The sequence below is a fragment of the Alosa sapidissima genome, chromosome 10 (genome assembly GCF_018492685.1).
Source record: "Alosa sapidissima isolate fAloSap1 chromosome 10, fAloSap1.pri, whole genome shotgun sequence".
Taxonomy (NCBI): Eukaryota; Metazoa; Chordata; class Actinopteri; order Clupeiformes; family Clupeidae; genus Alosa; species Alosa sapidissima.
The window spans coordinates 2,894,641-2,914,405 of record NC_055966.1 but is presented as its reverse complement, the minus strand read 5'-3'; the positions used below and the strand labels follow the sequence as shown (position 1 = coordinate 2,914,405).

At 39.0% G+C, this 19,765-nt stretch overlaps 1 protein-coding gene across 9 annotated transcripts in view; it reads left to right on the top strand.

Moving 5' to 3' along the window:
* Positions 1 to 19,765, top strand: part of cep192 (centrosomal protein 192) — an 87,881-nt gene that overhangs the window by 10,709 nt on the left and 57,407 nt on the right. For 7 of the 9 annotated variants that reach the window (XM_042107481.1, XM_042107476.1, XM_042107477.1 and 4 more), the window contains 6 exons: positions 850 to 959; positions 2,041 to 2,150; positions 4,379 to 4,511; positions 15,591 to 15,823; positions 16,448 to 16,724; positions 16,874 to 17,026. In XM_042107481.1, the coding sequence (XP_041963415.1) occupies positions 850 to 959; positions 2,041 to 2,150; positions 4,379 to 4,511; positions 15,591 to 15,823; positions 16,448 to 16,724; positions 16,874 to 17,026 (1,016 nt within the window). Of the gene's footprint in view, positions 1 to 849; positions 960 to 2,040; positions 2,151 to 4,378; positions 4,515 to 15,590; positions 15,824 to 16,447; positions 16,725 to 16,873; positions 17,027 to 19,765 lie in introns of all 9 variants that reach the window. The other 2 variants (XM_042107483.1, XM_042107482.1) reach the window with 2 other exon arrangements.

Sequence of the window (19,765 nt, the reverse complement as noted above, 5' to 3'; positions counted from 1 at the left end):
AGTTCAGGTTGGAGGGGCCCTTAGCAGGATTTTGCTTAGGGCCCCATGGAGGTCTGAACCGCCACTGTCCAAACCACACACTGTGTGAAACAAACACTATCATGGAATTTGGACATCACAATAAATGAGGATACCCATAAATAATCTACACTGATAAGAGGTATAATTGACATTGATGATGGCCTACACACTTTTGTATGTGTAGGCTATCATCTAGAAACTACAACAGAGCCTTTCTTAGCAGCCCATCGGTGGTTTTCAAAGTTCCTCAAGTTTGACATTATTGTTTATTATTGATATTCTTCTTAATGTAGTCTTAGCATGTCATTGTTTTTATATTATTGATTGAATGGACATTATTGTTTTATTATTGACTTTCCCCTTTTTTTCCATTGCTTTTTATTAGGCTATTGATTGAATTGATATTATTGTGTATTATAACTATTATCCTTATTATATTTGACCTACATTCTAATCTGTTCCCTGTTCAATTTTAAATATTATTATGTTTGTATTTATGTGTCGCTTTGGACAAAGGCGTCTGCTAAATCCATAACTATAACCATAACCATATTACAGTATTAACATTGGAACTATACATTCTGCTTAGTATTCCATAGCTTTAGTTTACTTGGGCAGCAAGACTGTACCCTTTACACTCAATTCTCAAATTTACCTTCATAACCTTCTGTTTAAATATATGATTTGTTATAAGCTGTCAGAATGTACTTATTTTCACTTACTACTCAAAATATTCATGCCTCATTCTGTAATTAGGCTAGATATGTTTAATGCTATCTTCATATTCTGTCGATCCTCTAACCTATTTTCATCCCTTTTGCTTCACAGAGGTGATGCAGAGAACTTCTTTGCTGATAACTGTTTCTCAGATATGCTGGTAAAAGTCAATCTTGAAGAATCCAAATCAAAATCTGAAATTTCCAACACCGGACTGTCAGGTCTGCTATCTTGCCTTAAGTAATATAATCATGGTAATGAGGAATGTCAGGTTTAGGAATGGTTAATGGTTAGGAATGTCAGGTTGTTAGAGGTGTTATCATTGCGTTTCCAATAATGCAGGATGGAAAGGGAACAGTTGGAGGCTGCTTTAGTGTTGCCGGTTTTGTGCAAGATTAGCTTTAACTGGCAACTTTAGTTTTACATGTCATCAAGAATGGGAAAATGAGCCAGTATTTAAGAAGGCAGGCATCTAAAGGAACGCGCCAACATTTTGGGAAATTAGCTTATTTGCTGTCTCCCCCAGAGTTGGAAAAGATGACTTACTCCTATTAGAAATTCTCTGACATACTCTTCTCATCTCTGTGCCTGCAGTAACTCAGTCTGATGCAGCCACCGTTAGCCTAGCTTAGCATAGTTCGTTGAGGTGGCCAGCTCCAACTAGCCTTAAAGGAATTATCCGGAGTAAAATGCACTTTCTGAATGAACTTTCTCAAAACGCATCCAAATGACATGATTTTGATGTCAACTCAACGTATGTACTCCCAATCATCCGTAAATTGATCTAAAGTGCATTTTACTCCGGATAATTCCTTTTAAGCTAGTTAAAAGTGACAAAAGAACTCCAACATTTTCCTATTTACATTTGACTTGTATGGTTACATGTACAAATAGCAATGTAAAATGAGACACAGCAATTTTCTAAGCATATACATACTTGGAACCATGTTCTCATTCAGGCAAAGCACTGCTACCTGGGTAGCACCTGAAAAGCTTCGCTTTGACTTCTGCAAATCCCAAGTAGCAGTGCTTCTTTTTTTGTATTCATTTGAGTTAACTGTATTTTGTATTGAAATATAATTTAATGCATGATGCAGATTTAACATCAGTAATGCTCTTCCAAGGCTCTTGCCTTATATAATGGAAAAAAAGTAGCAATGTATGTAGCTATCATTACTCAGTTGTTAGCATTGATGAGATGGTTGTTTGTTGAACAGGTGGGTTGGCTAACATTAGTGACGTTAATAGCTTTTGTGTTAATGAAGTAGATGTTTATCTTCTGAATATTAACCTTCTCTTTAGATGAGGATATTGATGCTGTTCACCTTCAAGATGAGCTGAAACTGTACTTTGACACGGTTGTGCCCTCAGCTATGCAGAGAGGACCAGTAGATGGCCTGGACATCTCAACAGTGAGTGTCTCTCTCTACCCACATATTTTGCTTAAACCTCTATTTGAATATTAAGGAAATTTAAATAATGTTTGTGCATTTTTATTTTGGTGGTTATGTACACTCGACACATTGGGGATTGCTATTGGTGTTCTATTTCTCATGGACCTTTCCGCTTTTGAGCGGTTGTTCCTGCCCCCATAGTTACTGTTGAGAAATGGCATGATCTGAGCATTTCTTAGACTGACCTAAGTTGCATATGTTCTGTGTTAACATGACATAACAAGGTCAAATGCTCTGCTCATCCATTCTATAAGCCCTTTAACTTATTCTGCAGTAGGTTATTAGCTTAGCTCATTATTGCCCACCTGCAACTGATATCTACACACACCACCAGAGCCACCGTTTGTTTGTGGGACAAAAGAAGGAGCTACAGGAAAATTGGACAATTTGATTGGTTTTAAGGCTATTATGATTAACAGACCGGAAAGGTCCATTAGAGACCATGTTTTTGGTTTGTAAAGTGCATCTGACGGTGAAGCATTAGTAATGTTAGCACCACCATGGACGTGTAGTCGACAACTAGTATGAAAAGTCTTCTCAACTGGTAAAAGGCCTCAACAAAAGACGGTGTTACAGTGGAATGAGCAGTGTTTCCTCTACATTTATTTCAGCATGGCGGCCCCCCACAGTTTAATTAATACCGCCACGGTATCAGAATCAGGGCAGACGCACATTTGCTTTTTAAATGATCCTGCGACCTATCCTCCCCTGCTGGCTGCCGCTCACATTGCAATTTAACAATAAGTAGCCTAAACTAGTCAGATGTTATTATGGCCCGTCCAGTTTCAGTTCACATATTATATATTGTATTGATGTAGCCTATTTAAAGCATTTACTTTCTTCTCAGTGTTTCCTCTTCATTTAGCCGTGCCACTGCTTCAGAATTAGGGGAGACGCAAAATATTGTCCGGAAGCATAATAGGCTAAATGCCCTCCGCTGGCTGCTGAAAATTGCAGTTTAAGAATAAACAGCAATGCTAATCCGAGGTACCTGTCTAGTTTTATTCCATAAATATATTGTTTTTATAGACGTTAGTGGCATGCGCTATCAAGAGCTTCCATGTGCTACACATCGCAAAAACTACAATTTTCGCACAACTTGGTGGAAAGGTGTAGCACAGGCCAAGGAAAACCCATTCATTTCTGAAGCTGATCGTAGAAAGTATTTCCCATATCGTAGTCTATAGGCCCTAGCTTGCTCGTAACAACAGCAAAAATGAAACTGGATGTCTCCGTGAAGACACCGCTGTTACATTAGATGCGCACTCAATCACAAATCGACGCAGTAAAAAAGCAACGTCTGCTGGTAGTAGCGAAGGTTAATTTTGAAAAAAGAGGTCCTTCACTTTGCCAATAATAAGCCTCATATTACCAAGGACAGCAAAGCCTGCATAAATAAAAAGAAGCTGGCATTTAGAAATAAGGACCGGGTGGGTGTGGCAACAGCTCAAAAAGAACAAAACATGATTCTGTGGAAGGCCAGAGAAAACCATAGAGAGGCCACTGAACAGAGCTTCAGGCATATGAACAATAAAAATCTCTTGGACTCCATGAACGGCATCACAAACAAGGATACAAGGAAGTTTATTGTCACATGCATATAGTTACTGGGAGTAAGAAATGCAGTGAAATTATGTCTGGTGTCCGCCTATTTGTGCATTTATGGGGGGCAAAAAATGCTTGGTTAAGTTAGCTGAGGCTTAAACGGTATACGAATTTAGTGTAGAATTTACGAAGTAGTGACTTGTCTAGATGTGTGCCATTCTGAAGTCCTTAAATTCGGGACCATAGCTCGTCACTTGTTTCAGGGACCTTGCAGTCGGAATAGTCATTTGTTTATTCAAAGCCTCAAGTCCAAAGCAGTTTGGGCTATTCGAAGTGTACGTTTATTGTACATAATTTTTACGTCATCCAGCCGTTCTTAGTCTGACAGTAACTCGTTTAGCTTCAGCTCATTGAATCAGATTAGACCGTTAGCTTATAGCAGAGATGCTAACGGTCTAATCTGATTCAATGAGCTGGAGCTAAAAGTGCTACTGTAAGACTCAGAGAATGGCTGGATGAACTGGGAAAAGGTAAAACTCAATTGTTTAACTCGATGGAAGGTGGAAAATGAGTGTAATTCCCCAAATGGCGGAATATCCCTTTAAGCTGTCATTTCTGGTTGGACTTTTGTGTCTCTTAAGGAAGGGGAGAGCAAGCGATTAAACTTCAGGCCTGGATTAGAAGGCGGAGAGAGTAATGTGCCAGCACTTAAGAGCTTGGAAAGTGAACACAGACACTGCGACGAGGACCAGGCCGTCACACCACCAGTCACAGGTGAATGCAGTTGATTTTACGGAGAAATTCTCCAATGTTGCCTGTCCGTTCTTGTTTTGAAGTGACTTTCTCTCCTTTTTATACAACCCCAACTTAGGAAAAAGTTGGGATGTTGTGTAAAATGCATATAAAACAGAATGTGATAATATACTTATTTCCTAAACTCATATTTAGCTGCAAAAATGACATAGACAACATATCAAATATTGAAAATTTAAATTTTGACTTTCATGGAAAATATGTTCATTTTGAATTTGATGCCAGCAACATGTTTTTAAAAAAGTTGGGATGGGGGCATGTTTACCATTGTGCTGCTTCACCTCTTCGTTTAACAACATTCTGCAAAATGTTTAGGGACTGAGGAGACCATTTGCTAGTGTTTTAAGAATGAAATGCTCCTGCCCGATATAGGATTTCAGTTGCTCAACAGTATGGGGTTATTTTAATCATGTTTTTCATTCCATGATTCACCTAATTTGACAGGTCTGGACTGCAGACAGGCTATTTTAGCACCTAGACTCTTCCTCTATGGGGAAATAGTGTTTAAATATGTGCAGAATTCATTTTAGCATTATTTTCCTGAAATATTCAAGGTCTTCCCTGAAAATGGCATTGTCTGTATGGCAGTATGTGTCTACAGGGGACAGTTTAACATGTAATGCACACAACTTTATTGGTTGGTTAAACACACTAGCACAATGCCACAATCTGTAAGTAGCCTAGGCTGCATGTTAAAACATTTCAAACCAATTTTACAAATTAAAGCCTAGTCTACCCCATTTTATATAATAATGTTAGTCTGAAATGGTGTGTCAAGCAAGTTTATTTATTACCTGATTTGGTCCAACAAATATTTAGACTTATCTTATTCAGATTTATTCTAATAGCCTACTATGAAGTGTCCATTAGGCCTATGGAATCTTCAGAAATGTCTGATAACTTCAGGCACAGAGAAAGAGGGCCAAGCTGAAGCATGTTCCCAAACAGTGCAAGCGGGCCCCTTCACTTTTTATTTGCAGATTCACATTCTGTTTTTATTGCAACATATACATAACATCCCACTCCATTTTAGACAGAGTACCAGCTGAGATCAGTTGCATTGTTTTTTTTAATCACAGCAGCAGTTTTCAGATTACATTATGTACATAATTGCAAACAGGTTCTCAAATGTTTTCTCCGTTACAGTGGGCATCGCTTTCAAATGGCCACTTCAGTCGCGCATTACGAGGCGTGAAGCTGCGTGAAGCTTTAGTACCACTTACAGCCACTGTGCGTCGCTCTGCCACTGTACATCGCTCTCTCAGTAGCCTGACTGCCGCCCCTTCTGAAAAAGCAGGAGGCTACCTTTAAACATAATTGTTACCGAGAGGAATCCCAGACTACGAATTCAATAACAAAATAAATCATGCATAATTAAACATTACCTCGATTAAGGCTACTTGGGTATGGCTTAAGGCTTGACTAAACGGTGGTAGTGAAAATCAAAATCTGCTTTTGATAGTCTACAGGTGCCGCTCCACAAAACTAAAAAATATCTTAATTTGCTGTCTACGTTATTGTCAGTGTTGGGGGTAACGCAACTACGCAAATCAAAAGTGTCTCAATTTGCCCTACTTTTTGACTGCAATGTAGTCAATTGACTGCTTGACATGTCATTATTATTTTTCTGTACAATAAACAAATACATCTGCTTTATGCTGCAGAATTCCATTCATATTTGGCTGACTGCAGACGCGCCCCATATTCCGAGATTAAGATAGTATGAAGTGCTTTTTGTATAGGCTACTATCATAAAAATTTGTTAAAACAAATCGCTATTTGCAATTTGACAAAACGCTGGTCCTCATTTTGCGAATGTGAGGACGATATGAGCCTGTTGCATTTAGTTCGATGTCCGAGTCACCCACAATGTTTGAAAACCACTGGCTCGTAATCACAATAATTTAACACACGGCAGTTGGATAGCCTACTTCATCATGTCCCCATGCCTACATTTTTGTGAGTAGCATAGAGATCATTAAAAACAATAAAGTATGGCTCTCCGTTTGAGACATCGAAAACTTGTATTTTTAATAGGGTAGACTACTGTCGGAGATGCTGACTTGCAAAGGCCTCGGGATAACACGTTATCTCCACTATCATCAGTCATGCCCCATGATCAAAGTGGGGAATGAAATAAAAGTTTGAGAACCACTGGCTTAACAAGTTACCTGCAGTCCAGAACACACAGAATCTGTTGCAATATTCTGATGATATCGGCAAATGTTTGTTTTCCAAAGTAAGAATTTCACTTCACCATGCACCGTCGACAATGAATAGCTCATTACACTTGTTACTGTTAAACGTAGGCCTAACTGGTATCATTACAAACATTATTCTCTGTCCTAAAACTGGCATATTTTATGGCATTGTGTCATGTAAGTTTGTTGCAAAATCTAGAGAAATGTGTGCGGTGGTCAGCGGGGGACAATTGAGGCACACATTGGATTGTGTTATTACTTGAACATTCCACACTATCCACAGCTGTGGTATCAGGGGCAGGAGGATTACTGTTAGCGCAGGCTTTATATAAAATTCTTCAACAGAAGTAGTGTTAATTTCGTCAGATGAGAGGAAATATGTTCGTCAACGACTAATTAGTCATTTCATGACTAAGACGAGACGATGACGAGACGGCAGTAATGTCCTGAAACACTGACTAAGACTATCTTAAGATGCATTGTTGACGAAAAAAGACGAGACTAAAATGTTTTGCATGAAATAAAAACTAAGATAAAATCTCTGTTCATTTTCGTCTACAAAATGAAAAGACAGAATATCTAGCTGTTATGTTTTCAAAATATTCCGAATGAGTTCATACGCAACAGCTTTCATGTAGGCTAGTCTACGTGCTGTTGCTGCAACCCTGTGGCTGCAACACGAAACTACATGGAACAAGAACACTGGAGATTTCTGCCAGAGTTAGCAAGCTAACTACCTAAGCTTTATGCCACGATGCTACATACCCAGAAGTTGAAGTTTCTCTCATACAAATTAACATCCCCCAGAATGTCCATACGAAAATGTTCATCATGTAATGTCAACTATTTAACTAGTTAGACTGATGATGCAAAGTTTGCTAGCAAGTAAGCTAATATGGAAAGTTCGCTAGCAAGTTAGCTATGGCTAAGATGGATAGTCTGTTTGGGGAATGTGTTGTGTTTGGGCGCATATCGCCATCTAGCGAGGCGGAGTAAAACATTAATACTTTGGCCTATGACGGTGTTTCTCAAACTTTTTCAGTTTCAGGACCACTTAACTAACCCTAGCTAAAAAAAAAAAAAAAAAAGATTAGACCTACTTCAACAGTAGCCTATAATTAGTCTGCACAATAGGCCTACTCACTGAACCACCTTGCTTATTGTCTTTGCACTTTGCTTATTGTGTGGATTCATACTGTATGATTTAAACTGGCATATCTTACATAGACAGTGTTGCAGAACTGTTTTTACATACAAGTTGGTTCAATATTGCAAACAACTCATCTATATTATATTTTACTACGTCTGCTCGCGGACTACTTGGGATAGCTTGCGGACCACCAGTGATCCCCGGACCACACTTTGAGAAACACTGGTCTACGAATATGACAGTGGTCCAGTCAAATCTTTTACTGTCTATGGTCAAATCCCAGCCGAGCTATAACTGTAGCTCGACTTACCTGTGCATGTAAACATACTGACTGACAAAAAATCAGAATGAGTAATTATAAGAGGCGAGTAGCCCTGTGGACACACAAAATTGTTGGAAAATTGAGATGTGTGAAACACTATTTGACTATTTATCAGAAATAATTTGTTATAAAAAAAAAAAAAAAAGACTAAAATGTGTTGACTAAAACTGACTAAGACTAAGATGCCTTTAGTTTTCTTTTGACTAAAACTACACTAAAATGACGAGACTTTTAGTCGACTAAAACTTGACTAACAAAAATGATATTTGAATGACTAAATATGACAAAGACTAAAAAGGACATTTCGTCACAAGACTAAGACTAAATAAAAAATAGGTGACAAAATTGACACTAAAAGGCCTTGAATGCAGGCTTGCCCAAAATAAAGGCCTGTGGTTTGCGCAGCCTACAGTAAATAACAGACCCGCCACAATGTGCGGTATGATGCTTTTTTACAAGCAAGATGTTTTTGGTGCCCTACGCACACTGCATGTTCTTAAATAACAATGATGATCAGTAATATTCGACCATTAATTTGTGTAAATGGGAAAGCGTGACCACCTTGATTGGCTGATGATTGTAACATGGGCATGATTCCAAACACCTCCCTTACGATGATGAGTGACTGTGACAGGTCTCGGAATGCGTGCGCTACACAAGGACGGAAGATTATTAATAACTGGGGCCGTAGGCTATTCACAAAGGCTTTTATCTTACCACTAGGAGTAGGCTACTCCTATATCGCACTAAAAGATTTTAGCTTGGAGTTTTCTCTTAAAAGTTATTCACAAAGCCTTTCAGACAACTCCTAAACTAGGAGTGAGTCTTCATTGCTATGGATGACGTCATTACTCATGCACGAGCTTCACTGAAGTGACCACCTTAATTGGGTGACCGGTCGGAGAATGCGTGCGCTACACAAGTAGTGCAAGGACGGAAGATGATTAATAACTGAATAAAAAGGCCTAGCCTAAATGAATAAAGAGTAAGGCAAAACAAATAGCCTAGTAGCCTAATGAAACATGGGCCTACGGATTGATGCAGTATCTTTGCAACATTATTAAATTAATCTGTCACCATATGCCTAGGCTACGTTTGCAAAGAGGAGAACATTTTAATTTGATTCACAATGAAACATTTATTTTACATGGTAACAATGAGTAGTTTTGGTTGTTGTTGGTGGTGTTATTGCATCCCTTTTATGAATGCAAAATTGTTCCCTCGCGATTGGGAGCTCCTGTTGCCGCATAGGCTACACATTTCAAAACATCGCAACATAAAATGCCACAAAAAGCTGTTTATGAATAGGTCTTAGTGAGTTAGGAGTCCTCTCGACTTCTTTTAAGCTGTCCCAGACTTACAGTAGGTGCTACTTTTAGGTCTAAAATGCTTCGTGAATTACTTTTTGTGAACAAAATTAGGAGTCCTGAAGTTAGGAGTGACACGCCCATTATTTTTAGGAGTTGCTCCTAAATTCACCAGTTAGGAGCTACTTTTAGCCTTGAATACGGCCCCTGAATAAAAAGGCCTAGCCTAAATGAATCAAGAGTAAGGCAAAACAAATAGCCTAGCCTAATGAAACATACGGATTGATGTAGTATCTTTGTAACATTATTAAATTATTCTGTTACTATGCCTACGTTTGCAAAAGAGAACATTTTAATTTGATTCACAATAATGTTACATTTAATTTACATGTTGACAATGATTAGCCTAGTTTTGGTTGTTGTTGGTGGCGTTATTGCATGTTAGTTATGCCTACAATGCAAAATTGCTTCCTCACGATTGGAAGCTCCTGTAGCTGCATAAGATTTCAAAACACGGCAAAATGCCGCAGGTTTGTGAATAGGTCTGTGAGTTAGAAGTCCTCGACTTCTTTTAAGCTGTCACAGAGGTGGGAAGGTGTGATTTGTTGGGGGCAGGGCCGGATTAACTGGGCACAAATGTCTGATGGCCCCCCTTCCCCCCAGTCAACGTGAATCGGGTGGTCAGTTAATAGGCCTATATCGTGAAGATTTTTCCTGCCATCTAAGGCCTAGTCCACACGTACCAAACCAACCTTTTTTTCCTCCGTCTTCCCTGGAACCGTATCAAGAATATTTGCGTCCAAACGGATCCATCTCAACACGACTTCATATCCCAGGCCTATAGGTGGCACTGTTTCTTTACAGAAATTGACCAAAACTTGCACTTTACAAACAGACAGAATAGGCTACGACGAAATGGCTAGTGCAAGGAAACCAGAATTGTTTGTGTGGACTGATGGTGAACTGTCAACTGTAAAACTAATAAACTTTATTTTACGGTTTGTGAATGGTGCAGTCCCGTCCTTTATTTGGCTAACGCAGGTAGGCCTACTAATCACCTTTACTTTCTTTGGTTGTAGGATAGTACGTGATTCACATTAGTTTTGGCTATCACCGCAATTAGGCTACTAAATGCAAGGCTTACCCAAATTCTAGGCTATTCTGTCGCCACATTTATAATATTGCTATAAAACCTTCGTTAGTAACAGTCAATACTTTTGCCTGCATCAAATTGTGCATTCGCATTCAGTGTGCTACCATCGGCTTAACGTGAGTTCTAAGCGGACTAGGCTTACAATAGGCTTTGTAGGCCTATGCTTATATCTGATTTCACTCGACTGTGAATGCATGTATGTTGTAAGACATGTAAAATAAATGAATGACACTGGCACTACGCACAAATTAATGTAGCCTAAACTTACACCGCACTTTTCTAGTAAGTTAAGTTCTCTCGCGTCACTGACAGTAGCTAGAAGGCATAAAAAACACCGGGAAAAACAGTGTTCAGTCCACCAAGTCACAAGCTATCGGCGCTGCGCAGCACCAGTTGTGATATTTATCTTACGGAGTGTAATCGTAGGCAATGTCATGTATGAAAACTAGTATTGTTAGGCAATACTATAAGTGCAAGTCCAGGGCAGCTGAGGTGTGGCGATGACATCATCGATACGCGAGCAGGATGTGCGGTTTCTCTGTCTAAACGAATTCAAACGGGCTACGGTTTCATATTTTTCCACTCGGGGACTAGGTTTCAGAAAAGTGCGGTTTCGGGCAGTGCGTTTACAGGATTCGTTTGGACGCTTGGCCAAGACGAAGCAAAACCTCTGCGTTTAACCTAAAAAGCGTCTCCGTGTGGACAGGCCCTAAGGCAGGAGCGCATCTGTGAGGCCAAGCCTCACCAAGTAGCTTGTTTGTTTACAACTAACATTCCATTTAATTAAACTGCTTTATAGGCTATGCCAAAATAGTTTTCAACATTTTGAATATTCGTGTCGGGTGAATTGAAATGTTCTCAAAGTAGCCTTATGGCTGAAAGCTGCTTGGGATCCCCCCCGTCAAGCAATATAGCCATACAAACGCGCTTCCTGCACTCATTGTTTCAAAAGGAGTAATTTCGGCTTTGTCAGAACTGAAGAGCTGTGGACGGCATGGCACGGCATGCCCAATGAAAATAAATTAACGCAACCAGGGCTCTACAGTGCGCCCATTTCACTCGCACATGCGAGTAAAAATGATGCCGTGCGAGTGCAAAAAAATATTTAGGCGCACTGGTGCGAATGACTTCTAACCATGTCAATGTTTGTCTACAAAATACACCACAACACCGAGAAACATTACTGGTGCAAACCATAGAATCACGTCGCGAATGCAGCATAAAAACTACACCTCCCATCAACGTTAGCAGTTTCGCGTTGTGACTCGCTAGTAGTCGCTTCTATCAAATCCAAGAGTGCGCAGAAAAAGCGGAAAGTTGGACTAGACTTGCCTACAGCCAAGATGCAAAGATTGAAGAAATTAGTTTTTCTATCCACCGAATTCATTGGATATAGGAGGAACAGGATGAGATTCTGAGAATGCAGTGAGAGAAGGAAAGGTAACCTAACATGCCTTTTAGCCCAGTTGACGTATTGGCTGCAATATGCAAAATATATCTGTAGCGAACCGGCACAAAAGTAGCCTCCCGTAATACTCCCATTTTATTCAAAGGTAGAACGCTACTGACAACTCCAGGCTTCCACGCATGCTTGTTTGTTTACACCGAATACAAACTGAAGTGCAAAACGAAAGTAGGCCTAACGTTTTCCTACTGCCCCCATCAATGCAGATATTTCAAATAAAAACTAAAAGTATTAAAAATAAATATCCTTGATTAGCCTATGTTTTGTTTTGTGGAAGAGAAAATGGACTGTTTTAGTAGTAGTATTAGGCAGTATGCAGTCAGATAGGTCACCATGGGCATATTTGGATTAGCTATAGATGGATTCACAAATAAATAAATTGGCCTACATTTGACCGGATACTTGATATACAGGCTAAATGCAAATATGGCAATGTATTATATTATTTTACATTAACAAAATGTAGGAAAATAGAACAGACTGAAAATAAAGTAGGCACTGATCTTTAAAATCCTTCCTGTAGCCTAAATGTTGTCAGTCATTCTTAATATTCGCAATTGGTGCACTGGCATGTTTAACTGTTAGCTGCAGTATGTTAGATTATGTGTAAGTTAAGTACAGAACTGACTGTGCACCCAAATCTTTGTCTGTGCTCCTAATTTTTTTAACTTGGGCGCACAAGTGCTCCTGAAAAAAATATGTTAGTGTAGAGCCCTGGCAACGCAACACAACACAGACCCCGCTTCTCTTGCGTCAGTCACTGACATGAACGAAACACAGAACCTGCTTCTCTCACGGCAGTCACTGACAGTAGCCTAGAATAAATGCATGGGGAAAAACACTTCCCCATGACAAAGACATCGTAAAACACTGAAAGTTAATATTTTGTCACTAGCAACATACATCTGTCCTTTGTCAAATGTATTATGTTCCAAGTAGCCTATGCGTAATTCTGCTTCATAAAGTTGAACAAATACATTTGCTTATTTCACAGAAAAATATTAGGGCTGTCAAAATAACTGATTAATTTCGATGAATTAATTTGAGAAAAAATAACTGATTAAAAAAATTAGTGCAGATTAATCGATTCCGTATGACCTTTGACCCCGAGCCGTTCTAGGAAAAAATTAGACTGTAAAATGAAGTAGAGAGAAGAAAACGTGCTGCCTGGATCATTGATTGGAACATTTAAAAAATGGCCTGATGGTGTTGAAAATAAAGTCCTTTGCAATGTCTGCAAGTGTTGACATTGAGGGGAGTGTTCATTTATTTTCATTGTGTCCCCTAGATTATATATCTGTGGCCTGAAATGCCTTGTATGTGAAAAAAAAACTTTGTCCCGAAGCACTTTTGAATTTTATTTCCTCAGCATATTAGGTCATATCATAGATTATTATGGCCATTATTTGAACAGTGAAAATAATAATAAGAGTTTTTGAACTTTAAAGTCACTAATGCTGATTATTCAATGATTCATTTGAATTTAAATATTTAAAATACTTTCACAGCAAAAAATATATATGCAATTAATTTAGATTAATTAATCACAGAGTATGTAATTAATTAGATTAACTTTTTAATCGATTGACAGCCCTAAAAAATATAAATAGCCAGTCTACAGTGCAGAGTTGGTAAGTTATGGTAGGCCAACTTGGAGTGAACATACAAACAGGGGAAGTTCTTTCTCTAGTAGCTGATGGTAGGCAGGTGCGCACGTGTAAGTCCGAACATGCAAGCGCCAATGAATCGTGCTCTCACGACAATCATGCCGTTAAGTTCGCCTTCGCGTAAAGCAGCGCGGGTGGAAGACGGCGACAGTTGGCAGGGGAGGGTCTCGTCTTTTTTAACAATTCTGTCGGAGGGTCATTGAACAATTTCTAGCAGGCAAGGGAGGGTCATGCAACTTTAGACTGAAGCATTCAAAATTCCTCTGGTGGCCCCTTCAATAAATAATGAACAGTCCCTAGATTGCTGCTGGGCTATGTCTTGAGAAAACCAGAATGTTTAATTTGTCCTGTGTTTCTTCTACGGCTGCAAACGGGATTCACTTGCAGTTAACCAAATATTTCTTTATTAGGGCAGGCATATTTCTGGCTAATAAATTATTTCTAAACCAGTCTGCTAAAGTCTGTAGTGAAGTCTGTGTAGGGTTTTCCAAACTCCATTTCTTTTTACGAGACACCCTGCTCACTTGAGACATCTACCGGTTGTTTGGATTGTTGCAGCGTCGTTGCAGCGTCACTGGAAAAATACAAATTAAAGTTGCGTCATCCCGCGCGCGGACCGCGAGTGTAGCTGGCCAAGTCGAAGCACTGCCCACTGTAGCCTTTTAAAATGATAAGTAAATATGTTCCTTTGGAAATTTGGATCAATGGTTGCTTTTATATAGGAACGTCACTAATTACCGCCCATCCCCTATGTCCGCTCTCTTACGTGTATGTGTCACTTAATATTAATTTCATTCGGGCAGCCGTGGCCTACTGGTTAGCGCTTCGGACTTGTAACCGGAGGGTTGCCGGTTTGAACCCCGACCAGTAGGCACGGCTGAAGTGCCCTTAAGGAAGGCACCTAACCCCTTACTGCTCCCCGAGCGCCGCTGTTGTAGCAGGCAGCTCACTGCGCCGGGAGTAGTGTGTGCTTCACTGTGTGTTCACTGTGTGCTGAGTGTGTTTCACTAATTCACGGATTGGGATAAAAGCAGAGACCATTTCCCTCACGGAATCAAAAGAGTATATATACTATACTTCTATACAAAGCAAGACTGCAGATTCCTAAAGAAACGCAAGCACCCACACCATAAGTGTATCTAAATTAGCTATGTACCAAAAATGACATTTTACCGTGACTCGATGAGCTGTAAACAGTGTTGTAAGGCTGCGTGTACAAATCCGCTTGGAGCTCCAGTGGAATTTTGCTATCGCGATGAGACTTCTCGTTCTAACCGTTGATGTGCCGTGTGAAAGGGTGGAAATAGGAGGCCCACCAGGCCAGCACTAAGCGTGGTAAACAAAATCGAATATACGAACCAAACCAAATTTTGTTCAAATCTACACACCTAAGGTTCATTTATCAAATGTTATTTTGAAGTATTGAAAAATATTGTTTAGATTTTTCGAACGAAAGGGGCGTTAATTGGTGCGCTTACCATAAATAAATAAATCCATCCCCAACAACAAATTTAGAAGAAAAACCCATGTACCACAATTATTGGCACCCCTAAAAAATGACACTGATGTAAAATGCACTAGTCATCCTTCAACATGGGAAAGACAAGCGAATACACAATTCAAGCTAGAATGGCATTACGTAGGGCGCATACCTTTGCTAAGAGCCCAGTGTTTAACTTTGTATATCCTCTGCCACAGGGTGTATTCATGGTATGGTATTTATGGTATAGTATGTACTGTATGTACTGTCTCTAACATTTTGTCAATCCTTGCAGGTGCTGTTGGAAGAGAATGTAGTAATGGGAATGAGGAAAATATTAATGAAGGGCTGACCACCCACCCTCAATCTCCTTCTGACAGACCTTCTACCAACAATGAGATGAGGGTTCTAGACATTGTGGATGGCATGGGCGCAGACAGCAATGATCACCATTCTTCTGCTTTTTTGCCCACAGCTAGTATACCTGAGGATAGTGCAAGACCTCTCCATCACTTAAATCCCTTTAAGGTGACTCAAGAAAATTGCTATACATAGTGATGTGTTTTTGCATGTACAATACTATTAAACCTCTTTCTCAGAGGTGTCTAACACCCGGGCAATGTTCCATTTATAAAAAGCGAAAAAATAGTTTTTATTTTCATTTTACCACAGAGTTGATATTATAATTGACTTTAGTGTCCATGTCAGCCATTTCAAAAGTACCATTTCAATAGAGATTGAGCCTCAGTTGGAGATAACTAGTGCTTTCTTGTGTATATGATCGATGGATGATAGAACGTGTTAACTGCGCAATTTTTTTAAAACCTCATTAAAGCCAGATTATGTTAACATATTAAAATTTGTGCTAACTTTGACAGCACATATACATATATAAGAAATTCTAAACTTAATAACTTTTAATAGCTCATCTATACTCGACAGATGATCTAGGCAAACAACCACACACAGAAAGCGGAGGACTGTAAAGAGAAATGTGATTAATGTAACCAAACAAATGTTAAGATTAAAATCATGGATTGCATCTTTGACAAAGCGTGTTGGTGGGAATCGTCTACAACCAAATGTTTTTTTTTTTTTTTTTACCTTCATTTTTCCCCTCACATTAACTATTTTTTTGTTGTTGGAATGCAGGATACTAGGGACAGCACAGCCTTTATGTCAAACACAAACCAGAGTGGTCACCACCTCTCTAAGGTACTTCAGAACACGCATGTGGTCGATGAACTATCGGACAGACAGGAGAACCCCAATAAGGCCTCTGGGTTGTCCTGTGTACTTGAACCTTTACAAGGAAGTAAGGAGGATTTTGAAGGTCCCTCATTGGATCCCAAATATCTCTCTCAAAGCTTTCATGATGAGGAGGCTGGAAGTTGGAGCCACTTCCCTGAGGATATGGACTTTCACCAAGGTTAAATCTTAATCAGATTAGTAGCAACAATATATTATCTTCTTAAGACTATAAAATCTTTCCCAGACGACCCTAGTAATCACTGTTAGGAAGAAGAATGTTAACTTGCATGAAGGTCTCATTTGTAATTTCCTTTTTGTTTTTTTTAGGTGAAAGTGAAAAACAGAGTGTTGTGTACCAGAATGAAGAGGGAAAATGGGTGACCGATTTGGCCTACTACTCCTCATTTCAGAAGGAGTTAGAAAGCAATCTGTCTAAGGAACTAAGCAGCCAGTTTCAAAAGGAAGACTTTGTCTCTGGCAGTAAGTAAAGAAAGTTCAACTAAAATTCACACCAAGGCCCGAGTTTGGCAGCGATGTCTCCATTTCAAGGCTTTTCTCCCGCTCAGGTGTATTAAATGTCTCTGGCAATATGGGAAGTTCGGGAAAAGCTATGTCAAGGCGGGGACTGAAATGGGCGAGACCTCTCTGATTAATTTAATTTGAATAAACCAATCACATGCAAACAGCCAAGCTATCTATCGGCAAATACTGTGTTGGCCTAGACAAAAAAAAGGAAGAACCCATAGATGGCGCCATATCGATATTTTGAACAAGTGAGCAGCAACCATACAACAGTGGCACAAGCCTGAATGATAGAGAGACCAAGAAATCATCTCGAACAAAGTGGTTCAAAAATAGGTAAAGTTAACCAACAATTGTGGAGCTACGATGGCAATTTTAAAATAGCAATCATATTTAAAATATATTTAAAAATTTTGATCAGTTATAAAAATCTGTGGTCCTAAAAGTGGCCGTTTCCAACAGATTAATAGGAGATGTGTGAAAAATGTAATGACTGAATTACCATAACCAGAGCCATCATATAGCTGAAGGTTTTGGAGATCGCTAAAGAACTAAACATACCCACCGACTTCAAAACTAGCCTTAATGATACGGCGCAATGGACATTTTTATGGCATTCTGAAAAAAGATCAAGGCATTCATTAACATATTACTGTATTACAAGTAATTTATTTAATTTCAATTTGACAAATGCATCCCAAAAGATGAATGAATTTGATCTCATGATTTAATTTTAATGGTGTAAAACAGCCTGAATGGCCTCATCAGCAGCATTTTCAAAAAAAGATTTGTTATACAAAAAGCTGCTTTTCTTTTATTTTAATTTGATTTATTCATTTTATTTTTCTAAAAATTGTCATGAAAAGAAGGGTCGTCTTATATTCAGGTCAAATGCGGTACATGATTGTCCCATTCTTACCATAAAGAGATGTAGCATTCTGCCATCCTATGTGAAATAATAAGCAGAACAGTAGGAGTAGGCTATATCCAAAATACCTACACGATGTTGGCTGCAAATAGCCCATCATTAATAACATGTCATGGTAGGGTGTCCGAAACGGTAGGTAACGTACATAGGCTATGTCATTATATCATATTGTCATGTATTATACTTAGTAGGGCTGGGCGATTAAAACGAAAGCGATATGTATCGCAATAGACATGTAATCGATATCAATAAAAAATGCGTTCGATAGAACATTCGATAATTAAAAGCAACATACACCTCCCACCTTACGTTGTCCATAAATAAATAGGCTAAATATATCTTGCATTGTAGCTTGTCTACTCTACCAGAGTAGACGATAGAAGTAGGCCTACCTCAACACAGACTCTCAATGAGTCCTTGCTCTCTCTCTCTCTCTCTCTCTCTCTCTCTCTCTCTCTCTCTCTCTCTCTCTCTCCTCAGCATGCGCATGTAATCCAAACATTCACAATCGTGCAAGACGACTGAATTGCTATTAAATCCGGTTAGCATCATTAGCACGCTGCACGAATTTGTTCAAAACTGTTGCATTCAAATTGACTGCTAAATTCTAATCAACTCCATCCCGATGCAAATGGAAAAGTATTTTCCAAGACTCAAACGGGCCTGTCCCAAGGAGAAAAAGTATTAATTTGAAACTTAAACACACGTGGGGAAACTGAACAGTCTAACCAGTAGACTTACTATGATAAACTAGCAAATTACTTTGTTTACAATATTTCCAGGCTTCAACCAGTGCACTCATTCAGACTTATGTGCACAATTTATTTATTTGAGTGGTTTTCATGATTGTGTTGCTATTTCTTTTCCCTGTTTGCTTTGATTGATAACTGAGGTGATTCAAATCAGAGGAAGGTTAAGTTTAAAATAAAAGTGTTTAAATGTAACTTTTTTTTTTTTTTCCCCTTCTGGTCCTTATCTGAAATAGATAAAATCAATAATTATCGATATCGACTGATATAAAATACTTATATTGTGATAGTTTTCAGCCATATCGCCCAGCCCTAATACGTAGTCTATCACATATGGCATTTAAGTAATTTGCTGAATTCATATTTGGAGTTCAGAGAGGGTTCACTTCCTTATTTAAACTATGCTATCTCAAGGTGACGTTAGTTAATTAAAGCTACATTGTGGAATTACTTGAGATTTTTTCCTTAAAATGTGTGGTCATTCATGTGGAATTACTTCCACCAACAAAGTGTAGTATCCTTGTAGAATCTGTCATTTAGAACACATACGGGAGAGTAGCCCGAAAAGCGGTAGCCATGTCGGGCCTCCATCTTTAGAATACATTAGGTATGTCCAAGGAAGGACATACCTGAAATTCTAGCTCTGCTCTTTGTGTTTGTCGTTCGGTTACCAAAAGACAGAGGGTTGTGCTCGCGGCTGTCGGGACATTTTAAAACCTGCATTGTACTGATGCCAGGATGAAGAATTATGTTTATTCATTATCATATGAGAAGATATCCTCGTCACCAATTTTCTTAGTATATAGGCTAATGTGCAAATGATTGCATTTTTGAAAGTTCCGAATATGAATGAAGCTATCACTTGCCAGTCCCTCCAGGAATTTGCGATGTTGTGATCACAACAGTTAACGCAAATTCAGCAAATTCTGGGCGACTTTACCCTGGAAATCCAAGGTTCTCGCAGGAGCACAATTTGAATTTGCTCAGCGAGTCACTCTGGCAATGAGTAATGATGCTCAT